The following is a 24126-nucleotide window of genomic DNA, read 5'->3' on the forward strand; positions in this document are numbered from 1 at the left end:
ATACTTAAAACAGGTTTGTTCTCTCTTTCTGTCCCTCTCTTCCATCTAGCTACTTGGTACTACTTAGAGATGCTTTATGCTTTGTTTGTCTTGAAATCAATCCTTTCAGTGATTGCCTAAAATTTTTTACACTTAAATTACTTGGCTTGCATCAGCTCCTTATGCATCAGGAACAAGAAGTTTTTCTTTGCAGAGCATTTTTCTTTAAAAGTTACAGAGCAGTTTCCGTGCAAGCTATAGGGAAGAAATTAGAACAGCAAACTTTGTCTAAAAACAGAACTAGTGTGATCAGCACTTTATTTATAACAGAAGGAACTTCATCATGTACCAGGACCCCATGGTGTCACGTGCTATACAAACACAGAACAAAAAGATAGTCCTTAAAAAGGTTTTCATGTCTCCTTTTTCTTTGGAAATTACACTTGTATTAATTCAGTGGCCAAAAATTATAATACTTATTGGTATGTGTACTGAAACCATATTAGAGTTATGAAAATGCCTAGCTGTGTCATTAAACAAATAGTTTGTCCAACATGCAGCTTTGAGGGTGGGTTCATGTGTGAGCAGCAGAGCACTTGAATGAAGATTTATTCTAAGAGAAATGTTTGACCTGCAATCTTAAGAGGTCCATATAGAAGGTTAGTTGCCGAGGAAGGACGTGAATTCTTCTGACACTCAATTCCAGCTCAGATTATTGGAAGGGTGGGTGGGGAACTTTATCACTGTGCCAGTGCCCTTGTTTTGCTGAAGTGATCTCACTTTTGCATGCTAAATGTACCATCTCTATTCTCTTTTCAGTACCTGGACTAAGAATCTATTTGGTTTTGTTTTTGCATTTTAAATTTCTTTTTCACAAGCATTTCTGAGTACATACATCTCTGTGGGCACTAGGCCCATTCCCATGTCTTTTAATTTTAACTTTGAGCTTTCATGTAGTTAAGGTTCTCCACATCTTTGAGATCTATAAATGAACAGTACTACATAAATGCTAAGCATTATTTATTTATTACTCAATACTAAATAATTCAAGCAAATTTTGAACACATTTTGGCACTGGCTCTGGAACTACTGAATGTTCATTAATTACAATTATTTCTGTTTTAAGTTCTTCGGAAACACGTCCAGCTGGCCTGGAGGAGACTGATCAGCCACCGTTGCCTGGAGAGCAAGGAATAAATTTAGATAACACTGGCCCCAAACTTTCAGATTTCACAAACCGACCACCAGGTGATAAGTTCTTAACATGATTATTTGAATGTAGTAACAAATATGATGTATGGTATTTTTTGACTATGGGAGTATTATATGTGGGGATATATATTGTTTCTTAACTGACGTCAGGCACTAGCAAATAATTGGTGCTTCTTGTCTAAATGTTTTGTTTTAGTTAAAGCTTGAAACTGTAGTTGAATAGACATTTAGGGCCAAATTCTGCTCTGCATTATACCTGGAGTACCCTATTGAATTAAATGTTGGGGCCTACAGTACATCAAAATGATACTTTAAAAATGTTGTGTTTCTTAACTCACGCTATGGAGAGTTTAGAAGTACAAGTAGAAGACCTAATTAGGTTTATCCTTCCTGCTTATACAGGATAGATTCTTCAGGTAGAGGACATTTCAGCTTTTAGGACAATTTTTGCTGTTTGTCTGTGTGACATGGTGCAGGATTTTGCAGCATACCCCTGAAGCTGTAAAATTTCAGTCACGAATTTGCTCTTCAGAGTCCCACAGTTGCTGTTAATTTTTTTCCTATTTCAAAGACATATGTAAATATAGGCAACGTTCAGCTCTGCATTTGTAAGTGAAAACATAGCTATAAAAGCCACTGCAGAAACTTGTTCTTCAGATGAAGTAGATTCAGAATGATCGCCACTGATTGATGTAATACAATTACATGCCTCCTGCAATTCAAGGATCTGGAAGTCAGCTGTTCGTTAAATGATGGCTTTATCTATAAGCCCCTTTAAGGCACTGATAATGCCATGTGTTTTTTTTGTTTTTGTTTGTGTTAAATCTTTTGCCTCAGTGAAATGGCTCTTGTCCTAGGGGGGCTGTAACCCAGGAGGGAGTATACAACTTGTAGATATTAATCAAAGAACACTTTTGTGTTACACTGATAGAAAAAGAACATTATTTATCTGTTGGAGCTAGTCATACAAATTCTGTTTTTTCTTAGTTTTTCTTACGTCTGTTTTTAGGTTATCCTTCTCAGCCAGTTGAACAAAGGCCTCTTCAGCAGATGCCTCCTCAACTTATGCAACATGCACCGCAGCAGCAGCAGCAACCACCACCCCAGGCACAGCCACAGACACAGCAGCAGCAGCAACAAATGATGATGATGCTTATGATGCAACAGGATCCCAAATCAGTCAGGCTTCCTGTGCCACATGGTGTTCATCCACCTAGGGGCCCTTTAAATCCAGAGACTCAAAGAATGCCAATTCAGCAGAGTGGTAACATGTCTGTAATGGTTAGTTTACAAGGTCCTGGATCAGTACCTCCATCTCCTGATAAGCAAAGAATTTCTTTGCCAGGCAATCCTCCTCTGGGGAATAGTGCAAGAAAGATGGTTTACCAAGATAATGTACAGAATCCTTCCAGTTCACCACTGGGAGAGGTTTCATCAGTACCCTCTCTCCCAGAAGGAACTGGAGCTGAAGGGCCACTGGCATCAGGAGCTCAAAATAATATGACCTCTCATTTAGTAGTTTCACAAAGCCAGTTAATGATGACGGGGCCAAAACCTGGACCTTCTCCACTTTCGACTTCCCAAGGTGCAAGTCCTCAACAACAGTCTAATTCTCTGCCTGGCTCTCTCTCTCACCATTTCCCTAATGTTGCCACCCCATCTCAAACTTCAAGGCCTAAAACCCCAAATAGAGCAAGCCCAAGACCATACTATCCTCAGACGCCTAATAACCGTCCACCAAGCACAGAACCTTCAGAAATAAGCTTATCTCCAGAGAGACTTAATGCTTCTATTGCGGGTCTCTTTCCTCCCCAAATTAATATTCCTTTGCCTCCTAGGCCTAATCTTAATAGAGGTTTTGATCAGCAGGGTCTTAATCCAACTACTTTGAAGGCCATTGGACAAGCGCCATCAAATCTCACAATTAACAATCAGTCTGGTTTTGCTGCTCCGCAGTCACACAAGCTGGATACTGTTGTTGTCAATTCAGGAAAGCAAGCCAACACTGGAGGAACAAAGCGAGCAAGTCCAAGCAATAGCAGAAGGTCCAGTCCTGGATCTAGTAGGAAAACCACACCAAGTCCTGGCAGACAAAATTCAAAAGCAGCTAAATTAGCATTGCCAACTCAGCAGAATCCATCACTTTTGCAGAACATGGAATTACAAAGAAACATGGTGGTTGGTCCAGCTTCTTTGCCAACACCTGTGACAACAAGTTTTCCCAACAATAACATGCTGAATACTCAGAATCCTGCAATGTCTGTATCTGTTATGACTGGCATTCCTGAGGATAGCAAAGAGAGCCTTAATGTTTCTCAAGACAATGAGTGCCAGAGTACACAGGTTGTCCAGAGTAACAAAGACAAGCCTAATATTGAACTAAAAGGCATTCCCAACCAAGAAATCAAAATGTTGGTCCCTGAAGAACAACCAAAAAAAGATGGGCCATCTTTAGATACCAACAAGCTTCCCAGCTTGGAGGAAAATAAGACTATAGTATCACAAGCTCTGAGAGAGGCATCAACTTCCTTAAGTCAACTTCTTGATAATTCTGGAGCTCCTAATGTAACTATTAAGCCCTCTGGGCTCACCAGTCTTGAAGTACCACCAATGGTAACCTCTGGGGAGGAGCTAAAGAAGATAGCTGTCATTCCTCCACTACAAGATTCCTCTTCAAGCAAAAAACCTTCTAATTCCTTAAGCTTGCCTCAGAATAATGAAGCCTGTTCTACTCAAGTGCACCAAGAACTAGGAGAGATGAATTTAAATGTTCCACAGAATGTACCTCCTGTAATACAAAGACCTGTTAGCTCCTCCTCTATTTCCACTGCTTTGCCACCTAATCAGATAACAGTTTTTGTAACTTCAAACCCTATTACATCTTCTGCTAACACATCAACACCATTGCCATCTCATTTACAGCCTACCTTAGTGTCCACTGTTGTCACAATGCCCAATGTAGGTAACAAAGTTATGGTTTCTGAGGGACAATCAGCAGTTCAGTCTAATTCCGGGCCTCAGTTCATTACACCAGTTTTTATAAACTCATCTTCAATCATTCAGGTTGTGAAAGGATCTCAGCCAAGTACAATTCCAGCAACACCATTGACCTCTAACTCTAATTTAATGTCTCAGTCAGTTGCAGTTGTTGGTCCTCTGCATATACCACAGAACATAAAGTTTTCATCTGGGCCTGCTCCTCCTAGCACATCCTCTAATAATCCTGTCCCTAGTATACCAACAAGCAGGTCACTGGTTCTTAATCCACTTGCAGCTCCTATTCAACTTCCTTCTCCTCCATCTATGGCAACTTCAAATATTCCTCCACATCCCCATGTTCAACAAGTCAAAGATTTTAACCCTGATGAGTCCAGTTCTCAAGTTAGTGTATCTGCTGATCAGTGCTCTGTCCCAGCGACACAGTCGGGAGCTGTGGTTTCATCTCTTCTCACAAGTAGTCCAGGATCTTCTGGAAACAGGCGAAGTCCAGTTTCATCTGGTAAGGGAAAGGGAAAAGTGGACAAAATTGGTCAATTTTTGCTGACCAAAGCATGTAAAAAAGTTACAGGCTCCCTTGAAAAAGGGGAGGAACAACATTCTTTGGATGGAGAAGTTGAAGGCCAGGGGCTAGAAATATCAGTCCCTAATAGTCTGGGAACAACGCAATTACCAGTAGAACTAGACAATAGAACTGTGACATCTCCAGCACCTAGTCTTCTAAAACAGAGCACTTCTGGGTCTGGGAATTTGAGTGTTAGCACTGCTGCTACTGTTTCAGCTTCTGTATCTCCAAGCTTATCAAGCAACACTCCTTCCACGAATGTACTGTCGGTAGTAACCACTCCTGTAATCTCAGAGCTTGTACCCACAGCTTCAAGCACTAATAGTAACCGTGGTGGTTTACCAGCTGAGCAAATTGGGATTGGCTTAGTGGAGGAAAAAGCAGGAGCACACCAGGAATTGCTACAGAATATAGGTATGTACTCTGTGTGCACTGTTGTTCTCCCACCGTCTATTACCATTATGCAGCAGAAATTCAGCTGATATGTAGAGCTTTAGGAATATGTATTTGTAATTAACATAAAATCCAGACAGTTCAACAGAGGTTATATAATCCAGTTACTGCTTCTAGAGCATTGTTTTTATAGCATCTGAATGGGATAACTGTGCTTGTAACATTACACTGAAAACACACTTTTTTCTTTTTGTAGAAATAAGCTTTCTTGTTCCCATATTTGACTCCATTCTTACATAAAAGAATTGCTGTGTTACCTCTTGGAACAAAAACAGTGTCTTCACGAAAATTGTTATTTCAGTTCAGTTTTATGTGAGTCTTCATGGGTATAAAGAGGCCACATTAATTTTTGCTACTTGCTGAAATTATTAAATAAATTGTGCTGTAAATATTCCCAATTTAAAATTTTATTATGTGACATTCATAATTTTTCTTGCTACATTCAGTAGTTCTGAGAGAGAGATTTGTGTTCAAAATACAAGTTTTCTTGCTGACAACCTTTTTCTTCCCCTTAATTCTGTTGTGAAGCAAAATATTTAACATGTGATTTCAAGTGCAATATGCTCAGCTGCTGTAATTCGTGAGTAATTTCACTTAGGGATCAAAAGTAGGGAGAAAAGATGTATTTGGACACATCTAAATATGATAAAGGTGTAAATAACATTTGTTTAATTTCTTGTGACATCTGATTTCACCAATTCTTCAACCAGGAGAACTCTATATGAACTGGAAATATTCTTGTCAGAGAATGCAAGTTTGTTTTTATATTCTGTTTGGAGTAATTTTTCTTTCAAATTAGCATATGAAGTAAAACTTTTGTTCCAAAGAAGTAAACATGCATAAGAAGACTTAACTATGAGTATGAGCACAGTGTCCCCATTCTACAAGTGTTAACCCTTTGTGGAGATTAATTATCATCAATGTGCAGCAGCTTTTTAAAAATAAATTTTTTTCTCCTATAAAAGAGTATATATGTCCAAATTTCAGAGACAAATTGCAAAATTTAATTGTGGGTAAATGTCATGTCAGTACAACAAGTATCTTTATATCTAACCTGGGGGGTTTTGTTTTTGTTACCATTCAAGTAGCTGAACAAGTTTTAAGATGTCCCAGCTAATTTTTGCTGGCATTTCTATAATCCCCTGAAAATGGAATGGAAATAAAATGGGTCCTGCAGTAAATTATCTGAAGCATTTCCCATTAGTGCTTTTATATCATGAAATTTGGATATAAGGGTTGAAATTCTTTCACCATTGACGTCACTGGGGATTTTGCTATAGAAGTGAATGGGGCCACAATTTCACCTTAAGTATTATGGATAGCTTTATCAGATAATTTGAAATGTGTCTTAACATTATTGCACAATGGGGGGAAAAAAGCTGTTAACAAAAATTAACTATGACAGTCTTCCTCTAAAACATTAATGGCAAACAATGTTGTGTTACTTTCCAAGTGATTTTGCTGGTGCACCTTTTATTTAATATGAGAGAGAAATACCAAAAAGAGGAATAGGAAAAGACAGGTTATCTAATTACAGAGAGGAGCTTTCATTGGAAACCTGTATAAAATATAGTAGAGTAGAGTGCTCTTGTTAGTATGTGGAGATATAACATGGAATTATGTAGGTTCTATACCAAGAGAACAAAAAAAGTAGATAGTTGATCTAACATTTGCAGCAAGCTGCAGTTCCACACTTGAAAACACTTTTCAGTCAGACATGGTAACAGGAACCTCTTTTTCTTTTTTTTGACATTCCCATGACCATGAAACCTTTTTCAGCCCACTTGGATATGTAAAATAGGCAGTAGTTGCAAACCCATAACATGGTGTGGCAACATTTAACTTTGAAATACTAAAATGGATGATGATAGTTGCATCAGCTCCACACCCCAGAGGTGGTGATATTTTAAGTTGAAAGCAAAAGCCTTTTTACATGTGAAGGAGCTGAGTTCAAGATTGTCTTTATCTTGCAACTTGAGTTCACCAACTTGTAAAGCAGAAATAGGTAGCTGCATATTCTGTACTGCTTTAGATTTTGGTGGTGGTATCAGCCACTAAAGGAGTAACACAACTTCAATAAGACTTGCTATGTAATTAAAGGAAGAAAAGATTTTTCTGTTTTCTCTCAAAATGTATGTATAATTTGATGGCTCTAAAGGTCTATAATCTGTGGGATTTTAAACAGTTTTGGGTTTATTTTCTTTTTGAATTATTTAGTATGCTTTTTTCTAACAAGGCTGTTTTCCCCTGCTTATTTTTAACTTCGTAGCATAAGAAATATTAAGTCACATCTTCCTTAGTTTTGCTGGAGGTCTTTTTAGGAGTCTCTGGAACATATATTGAACTCTTGCAATTTAATTTAAAGAGTAAGAGTGTTGAATGTTCACAGACATCCTTTTACCCAAATGTGCATTAGAGTCATAAAATTGTTAAAACCAAAGAAAGACCACAGTTTTAAAAAGTCTAACTAAAAATCCCTTCACTTTTTCAGTCCTTTATCTCTTGTGATTTCTAATTTCACCGGTTCTCCAGCCAGCCAAACGCTATATATATTGGAGAAATCCAAAATTTGTAATGCAAAAAACAAGCAGATTTTTTATCTCCTTGTTTTTTGTACCCTCCCCTCCAAGTCTTTACATGCAGTCAGTCATAGGTTACCACATTGCTGGATGGTAGCCTGGGCGATCATGCGAGGCGAAAAAAATCCTGTTATTGCTTTTGAAAGAAAAGTGAGTCAGTGCTGACTTTTTCCTCACTTTCATCTTAGCATCTTCACAACATTTAACCCAGAAGGAAACTCCAGTTGCAACACCAGAAAGTACTGTTCAAAGAACAGGTAATTTTTTACTTTGGAAAATCAGCATACACTTACGTACCTTTACGTTATTTTGCATTTCTAGGAAGCAGTTGCCTCCTGATGATTATAAGCTGTCCTTACTGAAACAGTTTTGATACTGTTATTCATTGAAACAGTTATTTCATAAATTTATAGGAATGATCAACACAATAGCTTGGGTGGCTCCTGCTGTTTAAGCATTTTGTCCGTAATAAGCTTGCCTTAATTTTAATTTATGTGAACAGACTATATTGTTTGTTGAAATGTAGGTTGCGATTTTCAAAGTAGTAATGTGGATTTAAACACATTTTTATTGGGTGGTATATTTACCCAATCTCCGAAGATAGCTTTGAAAGTTTCAACCATCAACTTTAAGGGCTGGATTTTCCAAAGAGCTTAGCTCTCCCATTTAGATACCTAGATCATTTTCAGAGGTGTTAAATGGGAGCCCCTGGATGTTGAGTATTTTATGAAATCCATTTAGGTACCTAAATAGAATCTAAATGCTCCTCAAAAGCTGCCCACATACTTAGGGGCCTAAATGTGTACTGCTTGGGTACCTGATCCCTTTCGAAATTCTAGTCCTAAAATCTAATTTCTCTTCTATTCAGTTTTTTAGTGAATCCGTAGCAGTGTTTGCACTGATCCATTTTTCTTGATACCTTTGGGAAGAACTATTTGCTGTTATCTAAGATAATAGACATAGTAAATTCTGTTTAAAAAAAAAAAAAAAAACCAAAACCCTTGCTGAGGCCCTAATCCTTGAAATACACATGTGAGTAGCCCCACTGACTTCAGTGGATGTGTACAGTGAAGCACGTGTGTGTTTGCAGGATTGAGGCATGAGTGTGATTGGAAATGGGACTTGAAGAAAACACTGCACTGACTTGTTCAAAAACATCCATTTCAATGAAAAAAGTAATTACAGGCATGCCTTTTGGGGTTATGTTCTGCTCATCAAGCCAGGGGACTATGGGTGTCATAGGGAGTTCACATGAAGAAACTATTTTAATTTTTACCATGTGACGACATTGTTGCTCAAAATTCTGCATGGAAGGAAAATTTCTAGTAATTTCAAGATTCAGTCTTTTGCTGTAGATTAGCATATAGTCAGTCTGTTTTACTTTCCAGTTGTTGTGGATCAGACAAGGTTTATACTTTCAAAAGTAAAAAGGCCCTTTTAGAAGGGATATAAATCCTCATGCTTCATGGCATAAGGCAAATACTAACTCAAATGAAAGCTTTAAAAAAAAAAAAAACCCTTTGCCTGTGAGCAGGCTATTCTACAGTTGCCTTCTTCAGCATTTCTTATATCTTTCTCTGATGTAGCTGGTGCTGGTCAGAGAGGTGGTACTGGGCTTGCTAGACCACTGATCTAGTAGAGCATTTCCCAGACATAGGGTTCTTTAGTTTGACAGTAACAATTGTCTTGTAGAAAAGAGGCTATTTTACCAACCTAGTTTGGGGTAAATGACGTGAGATTAAATAATGGTGCCTGGAAAGATTTTGTTTTTTGAGGCAAGGGGTGGGATCAAGTCACGCTAATCAGAAAAAAGTTGTACTGTATGCTACACTGAGAATATTTAAAACTAGTCTAGGTTTTTTAAAATATAGCTGTGCCTGTGTACATTTCTGCTGTGTGTTTTAACATTTACCATGAAATGTAGTAAGACAATCCTGCAGTATATTTCACAGTTTGTCCCGAAAGCCTGTATTATAGGTAGCAGTCACATATCCATTAGATGCCTGATTTTTAGCATGTATACGGTTCCTCAACAGGTTAGAAATATATCTTTTTTCTCTTGCAGAACTTGAAGCAAATGCTGCAATAGTTACTGGCCAAAGGTAAGTAGAGAGCTACATCCATCCTGAATCTGTAGAAACTATCTTTGGAGGGTGTCTATTTCTCTTTGACTTTACCTTAATCACACAACTTTCAAGAAATCCTTTATTGCCTCAGCCTCTTTATTCTCTTTGGCCACACCTCTTTTCTCTACTGAAGAGGCTAGTTAGCTGAGGTATTGTTTAAGTAGGATACTGTTGCATTAAGTCTCCCAAACGTGTCCCTACACTTTTGGGCAGCATTTCCTTCTATACCCTTCGGTCTGATTGTTCTGTTCTGTGAGGATTCTTGGATAGCTCCAATGGTCACTACTTTCCAAAAAATTCCAGATCAGGAGCATTGTGGGTGTGTATTTCCCAAAAGTGGGGATCTGCAAAGACAATTCTGAATGTTGTTTATGTACTTTAAGCATTATTAATCAGTTTTTCGAATGATGGTCCCTGTTGTATTCCACTGAAGGTTACATGCGCACCATACGTCTGAAGTTGGAGAATTTAGAAGTAGCGTTCAGGTGCACATGCGCCCTGACTTGCCTCATGGTTTTATCCAACGTGATAGAGTGGGGCAGGATGGACTGACCACATCTCCAGTTCCTTCTCACCGCCGCATGGTCTGGGTCGGAACAATTGGTATCCGTTTGCTAGTGACACTTTTTTTTTTTTTTTGTAGATTTTAACTTTTTATTGTTTTTAGGTAGTTTCTAATAGTTTTAGAGTAGAATAGCTAGTTTGGGGGCCAGTTTTTTGTCTCCTCTCCTGCCCCTCATTACCCACACATGGGTACTGAACTATGCTGAAGACCCCAGGCTTTAAAATCTGTGCCTCCTGCCCACATTCCTTCTTGGTCAGCAATGAACATCAACACTGCCCCTACTGCTTGAGAGAGGGCCACATCACATCCAGGTGCAGTATCTACTATTCCTTCCCCAGCCGTACCCGAGAAGGTAGGGCTCTCCACCTCAGGAAAGCATCTCATGGAGGTCACCATGACACCTCATTTGCACCCAGGCTGGGGACATCGGCCTGTGAGCAGAGCTTGGTATATGGTTGCTAGCATTTATTCTGCTGAAAACTATGTTGGCAGAATCTTGTAGGACATACGTGGACAGGTGCTGGCTAATGTAATCAATAACTCAGGTGGTTAAAAAGGATGAAGTATGACTTTCAAGGTAGTACTGGTCTATTGATGTTCTGGGCCACACCTTTTAATAGTAGGGACCTTAAATTGACTGTCGGAGTATCTAATAGAAATATTGCTAGACTTTCAACGGAGAGAAGATAGTTACGTTAAGACTATTGATCATATCTTTCATGCTCTCCTGAATACAACAGAATAATTCCGTTAGTCAGGGCAAATTCTAAAACTTGCCCATGTTGGGTACATTGGGGGAGTACCAAGCTCTCAATGGGGGCTAATGCTATAAAACTTTTTTTTTTGGGGGGGGGGCTGGTGCTAAGTTAAAATTTAAAATAAACCATCTTGTTGCATGGACTGGAGTCTTGTCGTCACTGCAAAGTTGCATTTGGAGGCACCCTACCATTATAATCTCCCTTTAACTTCAGCAAAACATAAACTGAAATTTCATATGAGAGACTGACTGTGCAGAATTTTTCTGGAAAAATATGGTTAACAAACAAGACATATGGAAGATATGAGGGTTCACAAAATGTGGTTACCGCACTGGAACATTTTCCTAACTTTCAGCACATTATGTAAGTCGAAAGTGTCTGGGAATTCCAAATTTGCTAGTCTGTTGTTTTATTCATAGATTCATGGATTCCAGGGCCAGAAGGGACCATTGTGATTATCTAGTGTAGCCTGTATAACGCAGGCCAGAGAACTTCCCCAGTATAATTCTACACTGTATCTTTTATAAAAATATCCTATCTTGATTTAAAAATTGCCGGTGATGGAGAATGCACTGCCACACTTGGTAAATTGTTTCAATGACTCATTACCTTCACTGTTAAAAAAATTTACACCTTTCTGGGCTGAATTTGTTTAGTTTCAACTTCCACCCATTAGATCATAATTATACCTTTCTCAGCTAGATTGAAGAGCCCATTATCAAGTATTTGTTCACCATGTCTGGTACTTACAGACTGTGATCAAGTCACACCTTAACCTTCTCTTTGTTAAGCTAAATAGATTGAGTTCCTTCGGCTATCACTGGAAGGCATGTTTTCTAATCCTTTAATCCTGCAATTTATCAACCTCCTTCTTGAATTGTGGACAAAAAAACTGGACACAGTATTCCAGCAGCAGTCACACCACTGCTAAATACAAATATAAAATGGCCTCTCTACACCTATTCAAGATTCCCTATTTATGCATCCAAGGATTGCATTTGCTCTTAGGGCCATAGCATTGCACTGGGAGCTTATGTTCAGCTGATTATCCACCACGGCCTCCACGTCTTTTTCAGAGTCACTGCTTCTCAGGGTAGTCTCCTATCCTGTAAGTATGGCCTGCATTCTTTCTTCCTATATGTATACTTTTACATATAGCCATATTAAAATGCATATTGTTTGCTTGCGCCCAGTTTACCAAGCGATCCAGATCACTCTGTAAGAGTGACCTGTACTCTTTGTTGTTTTCCCCACCCCCAATCTTTGTGCAAACTTTATCAGGGATGGTTTTGTTTTCTTCCAGGTCATTGATAAAAATGTTAAATAGCATAGGATCAAGAACCGATCCCTTTGGGATCCCACTAGAAACACACCTGTTCAATGATGATTCCGTTTGCAGTTCTATTTTGAGCCCTGTCAGTTATCCAGCCTTTAATCCATTTAATGTGTGCTGTGTTAATTTTATGTCATTCTAGTTTGTTAATCAAAATGTCATGGAGGGGTGCCAAGTCAAATGTCTTACAGAAGTCTAAATCTATTACCTTTATCATCCAAATTTTAAAGAAAAGATACAAAGTTAATTTGACAGTATGTATTTTCCCTAAACTCATGTTGATTGGCATTAATTTAGTTCTTCATTAATTGACTAGGCCACTGTGATAGTTCTCAGGGTACCCAGGACTGAGAGTCACCTCGTTATTCCTGCCTCCAGCAAGAGAGAGTCCTACTTGTGTTTAGCTGGGTATCCGCTCCCTGACACCACCAGCCTGTCAGCCTCTGGACTAGGCCAACCCTTACATGGCTTTGCTGGTTAACAATAGGGGCACCCCTATCTCCGAGTCCCTTTGAAGAATTCCCCTGTGATATTTCGCCCCTGTAACTGGCAGCACACACACACACTGGGTGTGCAGTCCCCAAAGGAACAGTAGACCACCACCAGGCTTAACACCACCACACAGATACATTTATTCTTGTTTTTATTATAAATATATTATCAAAGATTCAAGTGATAGTGAGTAAGGATATTGAAAACAAAAGGTTACATATAAAGCAAAACCATAAACGGCTATCTAGAGACTGAATTTAACAGATACGCTTCTTTAGATAGGAAGTTAATCTCACCACCAAAGTCCTCTGCAGCATTTCAGCTGAGGTGTTGCCATTGTCATGAATGTAAATATGCTGTTTATTTACTTCCTAGATGAAGGATAAGGGAGTGCGTTCTACTTGCATCCCTCTATTTCATTGTCTGTACTCAGAGACAGTATATCCACCCGTGTCTTTTCTTTTCACATGTGCTCCTTCCTTGTAGGCTTCACAACTTTCTATGTAAATAGGCATCCATTGTGTTAGCTTATAGTGCTTAATTTACATCTGACAAGAGAAAGATGAAAAACCTCATCTGACAAAACATGTTTGTCAATTCTGCTTTGATACAGACTTTAAAACATTTTCAGTATATTTACATAACTCCTTACAGAATATCTGCACATACATTTCATAATAGTGTGACCCCAGCTTTCACTGAAGACCTCACATGACATTCTTCAGTGAACCAGAACGTACAAACCAGAATCAAGAGATTCTTGTACCCCCTTGTGAGTTGGCATGAAGGGATTCTTGATTCCCAGTCCTGTATCAGTCACTGCATTATCTTGCCTGGGATCAGTGTCAGACTGACAGGCCTATAATTACCCTGATCTTTCTGTTTATCCTTTTAAAATGTTGGCAAAACATTAGCTTTCTTTCAGTCTTCTGGAACTTCCCCAGTGTTCCAAGACTTATAGAAAATTAATATTAATAGTTTAGCAAATTCCTCAGCCAGCTCTTGTAAAACTCTTGGATGCAAATTATCTGGACCAGCTGATTTAACAATGTCTGACTTGAGTAGCTGCTGTTGAACATCGTCCTGAGATACTAATGGAATGAAAAGTGTGTTATCATATGATATAACTACATCTGTGTTCCCCCAAATACACATCAGAAATTTTTATTGGATACTTCTGTTTCTTCTGCATTATTATCATTGATAATTCTACTATTTCTGTCTAGTAATGGACCAATACCATTGTTAGGTTTCTTTTTCTTCCTAATATGCTTTAAAAAAAAACAAAAAAAACCCAAAACCTTTATTGTTCTTCATTCTGCTGGCCATAGATTTCTCCTTGTGTCCATTATCATTTGTCTACAGTTCTGAACTTCTGATTTATATTCATTACTATTGACTTCCCCTTTCCTCCATTTGTTATATATATATATTTTAAAATTGCCTTAACTTCCCTTTTAAACCAGGTCATTTTCTTAACCAAAACAGCCTTCTGCCTCAATTGTGGCTTTTGGGGCATCTAGTAAAGTGTTCTTAAACAGCTGTTGTTCAGATTTTTCTGATTTCAAATTTTCCTCCCAGCTGATTTGTCTCATAATTGTTTTCAGCTTTGTGAAATTGGCCCTATTAAAGCAACAACTATATATACTACTGGTCTGGACTTTATTCTGTTTTCACATTATAAATGTGATCCAAGTCATCACCACCTGTACATAAGCTACCATTAATTTTTTGTTCTGTGCTCAGTTCCCCATCATCAGTCAAGACACAAGATCTAATATAAAATTTCCCCTGTGTTGGATGCAACACTTTGTTAGGAAATTGTCATCTGTAATATTTAGAAATTCTGAGGATGTTTGAGTACTGACAGAATGAGACCTCCAACATATGTCACCCATGATCACGCATTTTTTTCTTACACATTATAGGTAGGTGCAAAGAAGCTAGTCATCCTGTTCTCTGGTGTGATTTGGTGGTCTGTAACAGATACCAACTAACACACCATCTTGTGCTTTACCTGCTAGGACATTGATCCAGAATCATTCAAGATAATTTTCTTCTGAGTTATCAGTGACTCAGAAACAAGTAATTCCATTTTTGACTGTGTGTGTCACTTTGTCAACCCCAGTGAAGTTATGTAAGTCTGCAAGTCAATTTTTATGGAGTTGAGGATCCACCCCAGCTGAATGTGGACTTCCAGAATTGTGCATAAGTATCATGCACATTCAGAGAGCCCTGCCTCATGCCAAGTACTAAAGGTTATTCACAGTTCAGGAAGGGTCACCTCTGGCTGCTTTGGATTTCCTAATCCCTATAAAACCAACAAGGGGAGTGGTTGCTTTGTGAAAAGTGTTCACCCACAGGTGATATGGTGTTTGTCTTTTATCATTTTTCTGTGTCATTTCATTCGCGAGCATAATGATTGTCTGGTTTCACCAACATAGTTGTTGGGGCATTTAGTGCACTGGATGGGGTACTCCACATGTTGTGATAGGCGTGTAGGACCGGTGGATCTTGAAAGGTGTTTGGGGGGAGTACTAACCATTGTACCAGTGGAGATATGTCTGCAGGTTTTGCATATGTTCTGGTAGGTAGGGTCTAGTCATGGTCTTAAGAAGGACACTGGATTTATGGCTTATTACAACAATATGTAACCCCCTAACCTACTTCCCTCATTTTTGTGCTATGACTGCAGAAGTGTTAATGGGCCGCTTCACCTTGAATGGTTCCTTCGACTATGTGCTAACGGCTTCTGCTAACCTCTGTTCAACCTTGCATTTAGCTATGGCATTCTGAGTACCTTTCCTAAATCTGGGAAAGCACTCTGTAGGTCGAAAGCTTGTCTGTCTCACCAACAGACGTTTGTCCAATAAATGATATTGCCTCATCTACCTTGTCTCTCTAACATCCTGTGGCTGGGATGGCTACAACAACACAGCATACATCGGTGAAATTTATTAGTGTTCGTGTATGAGAAGAAAATAACTTAACTTGATTCTTAGAGCACAAGGTGAATTTTCAGGGCTGGTAGAAATAAGAAAATGAAGCACTGCTAATCTGCCATGAAAGAAAATAAACGTGGAGCCCCATAATAATATCATAGAATAACTTTTCATGGCAGAACTGCACTTCGTTGTTAGTTTTTTGTAAAGCATTAAACCCACACTTATAAAACTTGTTTAGGTCTGGGAATCAATCATTTAAAAAGATCATAGAATCGTAGGACTGGAAGGGACCTGAGGTCATCTAGGCCAGTCCCCTGCACTTATGGCAGGACCAAGCATTATCTAGACCATCCCTGACAGGTGTTTGTCTAACTTCGTCTTAAAAATCTCCAGTGTTGGAGATTTCACAACCTCCCTAGGCAATTTTATTCCAGTGCTTAACTACTCTGACAGGAAGATTTTCCTAATGTCCAACCTAAACCACTCTTGCTACAATTTAAGCCCATTGCTTTTTGTCCTATCTTTAGAGGTTAAGGAGAACAATTTTTTCTCCCTCCTGCTTGTAACAACCTTTCATTTACTTAAAAACTGTTATCATGTCTCGGCCCCCCTGCACCCCTGGTCTTTTTTTCAGACTGCACAAACCCAGTTTTTTCAATCTTCCTTCATAGGTCATGTTTTCTAGACCTTTAATTATTTTTGTTGCTCTTCTCTGGACTTTCTTCATTTTGTCCACATCTTTCCTGATGTATGGTGCCCAGAACTGGACACAATACTCCATTAGAGGCTTAAGCAGCGTGGAGTAGAGTGGAAGAATTACTTCTTGTGTCTTGCTTACAACACTCCTGCTAATACATCCCAGAATGATGTTTGCTTTTTTTGCAGCAGCGTTACACTGTTGACTCATATTTAGCTTGCGATCCACTATGACCCCTAGATCCCTTTCTGCAGTACTCTTTCATAGGGAATCCTTTCCCATTTTGTATGTGTGCAAGATTGTTCTTTCCTAGGTGGAGTACTTTGCATTTCTTTGCTGAATTCCATCCTATTTACTTCAGACCATCTTTCCAGTTTGTCCAGATCATTTGGAATTCTAATCCTATCCTCCAACGCACTAGTGAAGCAACTCTTCTTAGTTGTACAAAATAATTGACAACAGTCCCTTCTTAAAAATTCACAGTTCTCCCTTGTGTTCATCTGCAACTTAATTTCTGTATTTCCTTATTAGTAAGGTTCTATTTAAATTGCACAATGATTGTCAAAGAATTGCAGCTGAGTTGCAGACAAACCATGAAAAATTGCAGAAAAGCAGGGTGGATAAAAATCAATGATCTTTTAAAATAAAAAAGTGGGTTTTTTAATTTAAATCAGATTTTTTTTATTTTAAAAATCATCAATAAAATACTAAATTTCTCTCATTTAAAAAATAACAGTTGCAATTAAATCTCATCACAAACATGCTAAACCTACACTTACGGTCTCATAAAAATGAATTAATGGCTCTAGTCTGTCCAGCCTAACTACCAGCTCTTGCTTCTTGAAAGTTCTGGGCTTTCAGTTTCTGTTTCTCTGCAGACTAAAGTCACATGTGCAAAGAAAGACACAGGCTGGATAGGATCGTTGTTGTTCTGTGCTAATGTGGTGGTGGAGCTGGGCCAAGCAAGGCAAAGGAGTTAGTTAAGACACTGTCTTAAAGACAGAGAGACAAAGGGCGGATGCAGAGTAGAAAGGAACAGTGGAGTGGACTGGAAAGAAAAAGGGAAGACACTATTCAGTACACAGACAGCTTCCTATATTCCCTCACACTTTTGCCACAGAAAAACTGTCATGGCTTCTGGGTGTAAGAGACCCCCTATCTGGGAATATTTTGAAGAAATTCCTTCCCTCGGTAAAAATGGAAAGTGTGTCAAGTGTAAGCAGTGCAAGAAGGAGATGCAGGGCCTAGCTGCAAGAATGAAAAATCATAATGAAAACTGCTTATTGGGGGAAAATGATGTGAATGAAGATATGGATCAGTCTGAAGAACAATGTGGATCAACTGGTTAGTAACTTAAATAATTCACTTTGCAATGCATCATTCTTCAAGACTCTCTCTATGCCTTTCAACATAAGTGTGATTTAACAAGTAAATTCCCAAGCTGTTTGCTATGTTGGATATTGCTAGAAAAAAAAGTTTATCTTAGCTAATCCTTATGGCTTGTTTAATTAGGTAACTAGGTTTAGAATCTATCACCCAAGTATACGGTACAAAAAACTGCGGTAAGAGAAATCTTACTGGGTGTAATTTTCTTATTTTATGTTACATAATACATGCCCCTTATTTTGGAACATCATGGCCACAGACCATAATGGTGATGCCATAAATCTATTCCCTATTTTACTTCAGCATAACTCCGCTTTCCCAAGGGAACCCCATCCTATACTTGTTCTCTCAAAAAATAGAAGTGCAAGTGAATTCTATGGGGCTACTCCAAAATTAAGTGCACTCTAAGTGCAGTCAGTCTTCACTTTTTTGGTAATTTGGAATTGGATCTGCATCCTTGATGAAAAAAATGTAAATGATAACTGAATAATGGAGTGAGAAGAACTGAGAAGAACGGCTGTTCAAAATCATTTTTTAATTTTGTTTCAGGATTCCATTTAAGCATAAGAGACTTTGACTGTGACTTCTATCTTCAACAGCTTCAGAGTCATCCATTGGTACTCTTAGCAGCAGTGCTGCAACTAAACGTATTTCAGGCAACGAAGTATCAGTAGCAAGCAAAAGATTTCAATCATCCAGTAAACCCAATGGGTTTGTAGTAAGGACCAGCAAATACCAACAAGACACCATTGATGAAAAGATTGCTCGGCTCATTTATCTCCTTTTCGCATTGTTAACAATAAACACTTCATTGACATGGCTGACCTTACCACCAGGCTACACTCCACCTGGTAGAGCAGACATTGGTGGAAAGTTGCTAGATACAATGTATGAGAAGGAACTTGAACAGTCTGCAAGAAATACTGAGGGGCAATTTGCCACTTTAAGCCTTGATGGGTGGAGCAATGTACACAATGATCCAGTAATATGTGCCTGTGTGACAACAGAAGACGGGGCTGCATATCTTTCAGGAACAATAGATACATTGGGAAATGCACACACAACAGAATATTTAAAAAATGTGGCAGGGAAAGTGTAATAAACTGTGAACAAAATTCAACTGTCGTGTGCAGTTTTGTCACAGACAATGCTGCAAACGTGGCAAAGATGGGAAGATACTTAGAAGAAGAAGAAACAGAAGGATGCTCTTTAATAACATGGCTGCAGTGCCCATTTAATGCATCTTTTAGCCAATGATTTAAGTACGTCTTCTCCAGGAATAAAAGAAAATGTTGAAGTTGCAAAATACTTCCATAACAACCATTTTGCTTCAGCTTCACTGAAGAGAGCAGGAGGATCCAAACTAATTCTCCCTCAAGATGTTCGATGGAATTCTGTGGCTGATTATTTTGAACAATTTATTAAGAACTGACTTATTCTCATAAAACTTTGTGAAGAAAACCATGATACTTTGGATGAGATACTTCCATCTATTTTATCTAACATTGAATTAAAGAGGAATGTAGAGGATATGCTCAGTATACTGAAGCCTATATCCACAGCCTTAAACAAACTTCAAGGAAATTGTTGCTGCATTGCTGATGCTGTTGAAATTTGGAAGACACTTCAAGAGACATTGAAGAAAGAAATACCTAACCAGAAAGTTAAACTTCGGGCAATAAAGAAGCGAATGGATCAAGCACTAACTCAACCTCATTTTCTTGCGAACATTCTCGATCCCAGATATAAAGGTGGATACCTAACTTCTGAAGAAGATGATGCTTCCATGGCATGGGCATCTCAAAATCACTCCTCAGTTATGCCAGTCATAATATATTTCAGGTCTGGAGTGGAACCATTTAAACAATACATGTTTGCTGATGATTTTTTGAACAAAGTCACTCCCCTGAATTGGTGGAAATCATTAGCCAGGCACCTTGAAACAGAGTTTCTTCAGTTGCTAAGCCAACTTTTCACAGCAGTAGCTTCCTCTGCAGGCACAGAGAATATTTTCATCATTTGGTATTTTTCACTCAAAGCTAAGAAATCGACTGGGAGTTGAAAAAGCAGGAAAACTCGTATTTCTGTTTGTCTATGAATAAAAATGACAGTGGGAGTGGGGAAGATGAGAGCTAGTTGTAGAAGTTTTAAGGACAGTGTGTGTTTAGTGTTGTGATGACTTGTCTGCTAGAGTTAATAAAATTTGAAAATTAAAAAAAAAAGTTTTAAGGTCAGCTGGCAACTCAGGAGACTGCTGCAATTGCACATGTGAAACATTTATGTAACATTTAAGATTTATTTTAATAAAATATAAGAGTGTGTGTGTGTGTGTGTGTGTGTGTGTGTGAGAGAGAGAGAGAGTTCTTACCATTCCTAATGTACTGCTGCTGAATCTGCAGTTTGGCATAGGTAATGAGTATTATGAACTATTTCCTAAATTAACTTGATTTTTATTATCTAAAAAATAACAAAAAGATGTAGTAATATACTGTATTGAGTTGTAAATTAACATGTTTTAGTGATCAGATTTGCACCATTGTTTAAGAAATATGTGAAGTATCAGTGGAAAACTTGATTTAAAAAAATGATTTTCTCTTGGTGATTTAAATCGCCTTCATTTAAATCAATCCACCCTGCAGAAAAGTAATAATGGATCTTCTTATTTGTGGTAATAGTCTATTACTTTTCCGTGATTTTCTGCTGTCGGCCACCTGGGCTGAGAGTAGTGGAAGCCTAATATTATGGAATCTGCAATATTGCAAGTTAAGTAGGGCTTTACTTACTATAACAGTTTCTTATGTAACCCAAGACTTTTCCTAGACTTCGGTAGTGGTGGTATCTGGTGACCATTTAAATATCTAATTTCTTGGTCTTTTGAATGTTGAAAATGTTCTCTTCTAGTATTCCTAGCATTTCATATATTCAGTGCTAAAAGTCTGGAACTGGTACCAGTATGCTTGTCTAATGAACTGCATAAAAAAAGATTCTTGCACTTCATCAGAAATATTTTGTTCCACTTTATTAGTAATGAGGCAAAAGAAAGTTGTGAAAAGTCTAAAACACCGAGTAGAAGAAATTCAAGAACAGAGGAATCTGCTGCTTCACAGGAAACTGTAGAGAATGGACAGCGCAAGAGATCCTCCAGGCCATCATCTGCATCTAGCACTGCAAAAGGTAAAATGCACAGGCATCCTTATTGTGGAGTGGGAAGGAAGTGAAGTTGTTTCCCAAATAATAATCATGTTACTTTGAAGAAGTGTACCATGCCTACGGTTTACAGCCTGTAAATATTGTGTGCCGTGTATGCTCCTAACCCTATAGTTAGTACTGATGGGTTAGAGACAGGCTGGAGTTAAGAAATTTACATAGTTCTGTGCCTGCAGTAAATCTACTGCATGCAAATTTTCCACCATTAAACTTGTTTTCTATAGTGTTCATTAACATAGCATTAAAAAATGAATCAATCAAAAAAATCTAATGGGCAGACATTGAAAGAACTGTACTCAAGCAAAACAGTGACACTTTTCCTAAAGTCTGAGAGAAATGAGACAAGTGCTTTTTCAAGTATTTGACCAGCTTTCACAAAGCCAAAATGTTCTTGTTCTGCTGCTCAGGCAGGTTTAGAATACCACCTGGATGACTGTCTGAGAGAGTAGAAGAGTGTCATCTGTTAGCGCACACATCCGCAGCTGTTCTGTCTAAGAACGTGTGAAATCCTAAAGTTACAGATATTAACCCATGGCATCTGCAGTTGCTGGAGTGTCTTATTTCTCTAAGGGCTATGGTCTGGAACAAAGTATGCAGCATTTGTTTGGTGCATACATGTTTACTAGTAGAATGCATGGTGCGCAGTGTCAGAGGGATGTGGATGGTCATGCCTAGTGGTTGGAGCCAGTGTCAGACCTAGTGGTTGGAGCTGCAGGTCAAAGCAGATGTCAGAGACCAGATGCCAGAGCCGAGGGTCAGAGCTGGGTTATCTGGAGTGGGGCATGGATCCGGGCTGGAACAAGGCAGGGCAAGTCTGGGAACGAGTAGGCACAGGAGCTATCACCTCCCAGGTGAATGCTTTGAGCAGCCACCAAACTGCTGCTGGGCTTAAGAGCTAGTTTGCTGACTCTTCCCACCAATCAGGTAGTGTAGCAAATCCAGCAGCCTACGAGGGGCCAGCTGCATTGATTAGGTTGCCTGGAGGCTCCATTGCAGGCCTTGATTCCTGACACATACTGCATTTCTGAAGCTAACAGTTCTAGGAATTCCCGACTCATTAGTCTAAGTCTGCGTCCACACTATGAAAACTGTACTGCATAGCTATGCCTGCATAATCCCATAGTATAGAGACCGCCTACGCCAATAGAATGATTTTTTTCCTGGTGGTTTAAGAACACCACATCCCTAAATGACAGTAGCTGTGGGTAGGTCTACACTGCAAGTGCTATAACTACAGTGCTGCAACTACACTGCCGTAGCACTATAGTGTGGACTCTCTAGTGGCAAAACGGGGTTTTCCATTGCTATAGCAAATCCACCCCTTTGAGAAGTCATAGTTAGGTTGATGGAAGAAGTCTTCTGTCAGCCAAGCTTCATCTACAGTGGGGGTCAGGTTAACCTAATCACATTGCACAGGGCATTTTCACAGCCCTGGGCGAAGTAGCTAGGTCGACCTAAATTTTAGGTGTGGACCGACCAGGCCTTATGTTGATGTAAACGTTCTTCCAACAACAGAGCAGCATCCACACTTGAGATTAGGTCAGCATAGCTATGTCAGTCAGGGTATGGTTTTTCACTTCCTTGACTAGCATACCTGTGTCGACCTAACTTTTAAGTGTACATTAAGATGAAGGGGTCAGTCTTATGTCAGTAAAGTTCTGGTAGGTGAGACTTATATAATGGTGTAGAGAGAATGCAAAGAGGAATTTTTCAACCAATGTTTTAAAGATAACATAGAACATAAAGGAATAACACAGATTTATAATAAAAGGAAATTGATCAAATTAAATTCAGCAACATTTTCCCATACATTTTTACCATCAAAGTGTCCAGAGAGCACTTCCAGCTAAATACAGTATTGTCATGAGTATCAAAAACTATGTTAATGTATCTACATGTTCTGCAAATTCTATGGCCATGAAATTCACTTCCTGTAGCAGAACTTGTGCTCCATGATCTCATTTTTCATTTAAAAATTAATTATCTTTGATGGTTTTAAAGAAGTTTGAAAATGTGAACAGAATGTAGAGTGATACAGTGATGTCTTCCTGAGTTTGAGGTAGCCTGAAACAATAGTATTGGGAAGTATGACCTGCCCCTTCCATTGTAATGGATTAATTCTAAAACCTAAAGATGACAGACAATTTATGGCATTTTGAAACTGAAAATGTGGGAACAGCATAAAATAAATGGTATTTAGTATCAGAATAAACAACAAATTTGTTGCACTATTCATTTTCCTATTTAATTAAATAAAAGCCTCCTTTATTAACCATGTATCTAAAGCTGCCACATCTTCCCAAGTTGTACATAGGGCCTGGATTATTTTTTTTTCCCCCATTTAGGTGATTGGACAAATTCAGGCCCAAAGACAAAAATGGAAAAAAAAAAACCCAAGAATTTTTGTGTGACAACACACTATGCATGGCACAGCTAGCAAGGTAGCTGATAGAACCTGAAGAAGTTTGTCATTTGTGCATACTCCTATATGTTCTACCTTTTTAATAGTGAATGGGAACCTTTTTATTTAAAAAAAAAAAAAAAAAGTGCATTTATTATTTTAAGTGCACTCAGGAATGTGTTAGGTGCCTCCCAGTACAAATAAAAACACAATCCATGCACTAAGAAGCATACAAACTGAATTCAGACACTGTACAGTGAGGGATTGGAGAGGTCATGCAGTTTCTCTAAGCAAAGACCTAGTGCACAATAAGATGGAGTAAAAGATATTTTTGGAAGATAAATACGTTGATGACTTAGCTAGTTCTTGTAGGCATTTTGGAAGAAGTGGCTCTATGGGAAGGATTTAAATGAGGAGCGGGTTGTAGCATG

The 24126-nt window shown here is 38.6% G+C and overlaps 1 protein-coding gene across 5 annotated transcripts in view; it reads left to right on the plus strand.

The window, feature by feature from the left end:
* Nucleotides 1-24126, plus strand: part of NCOA6 (nuclear receptor coactivator 6) — a 63223-nt gene that overhangs the window by 36152 nt on the left and 2945 nt on the right. For all 5 annotated transcript variants that reach the window (XM_067554455.1, XM_067554458.1, XM_067554454.1 and 2 more), the window contains 5 exons: nucleotides 1106-1227; nucleotides 2201-5167; nucleotides 7974-8042; nucleotides 9851-9887; nucleotides 21113-21261. In XM_067554455.1, the coding sequence (XP_067410556.1) occupies nucleotides 1106-1227; nucleotides 2201-5167; nucleotides 7974-8042; nucleotides 9851-9887; nucleotides 21113-21261 (3344 nt within the window). The remainder of the gene's footprint in view (nucleotides 1-1105; nucleotides 1228-2200; nucleotides 5168-7973; nucleotides 8043-9850; nucleotides 9888-21112; nucleotides 21262-24126) is intronic.

This window comes from Emydura macquarii, unplaced genomic scaffold (assembly GCF_026122565.2).
Source record: "Emydura macquarii macquarii isolate MOO-44397 ecotype Brisbane River unplaced genomic scaffold, CSIRO-AGI_Emac_v2 contig_1483, whole genome shotgun sequence".
Taxonomy (NCBI): Eukaryota; Metazoa; Chordata; order Testudines; family Chelidae; genus Emydura; species Emydura macquarii.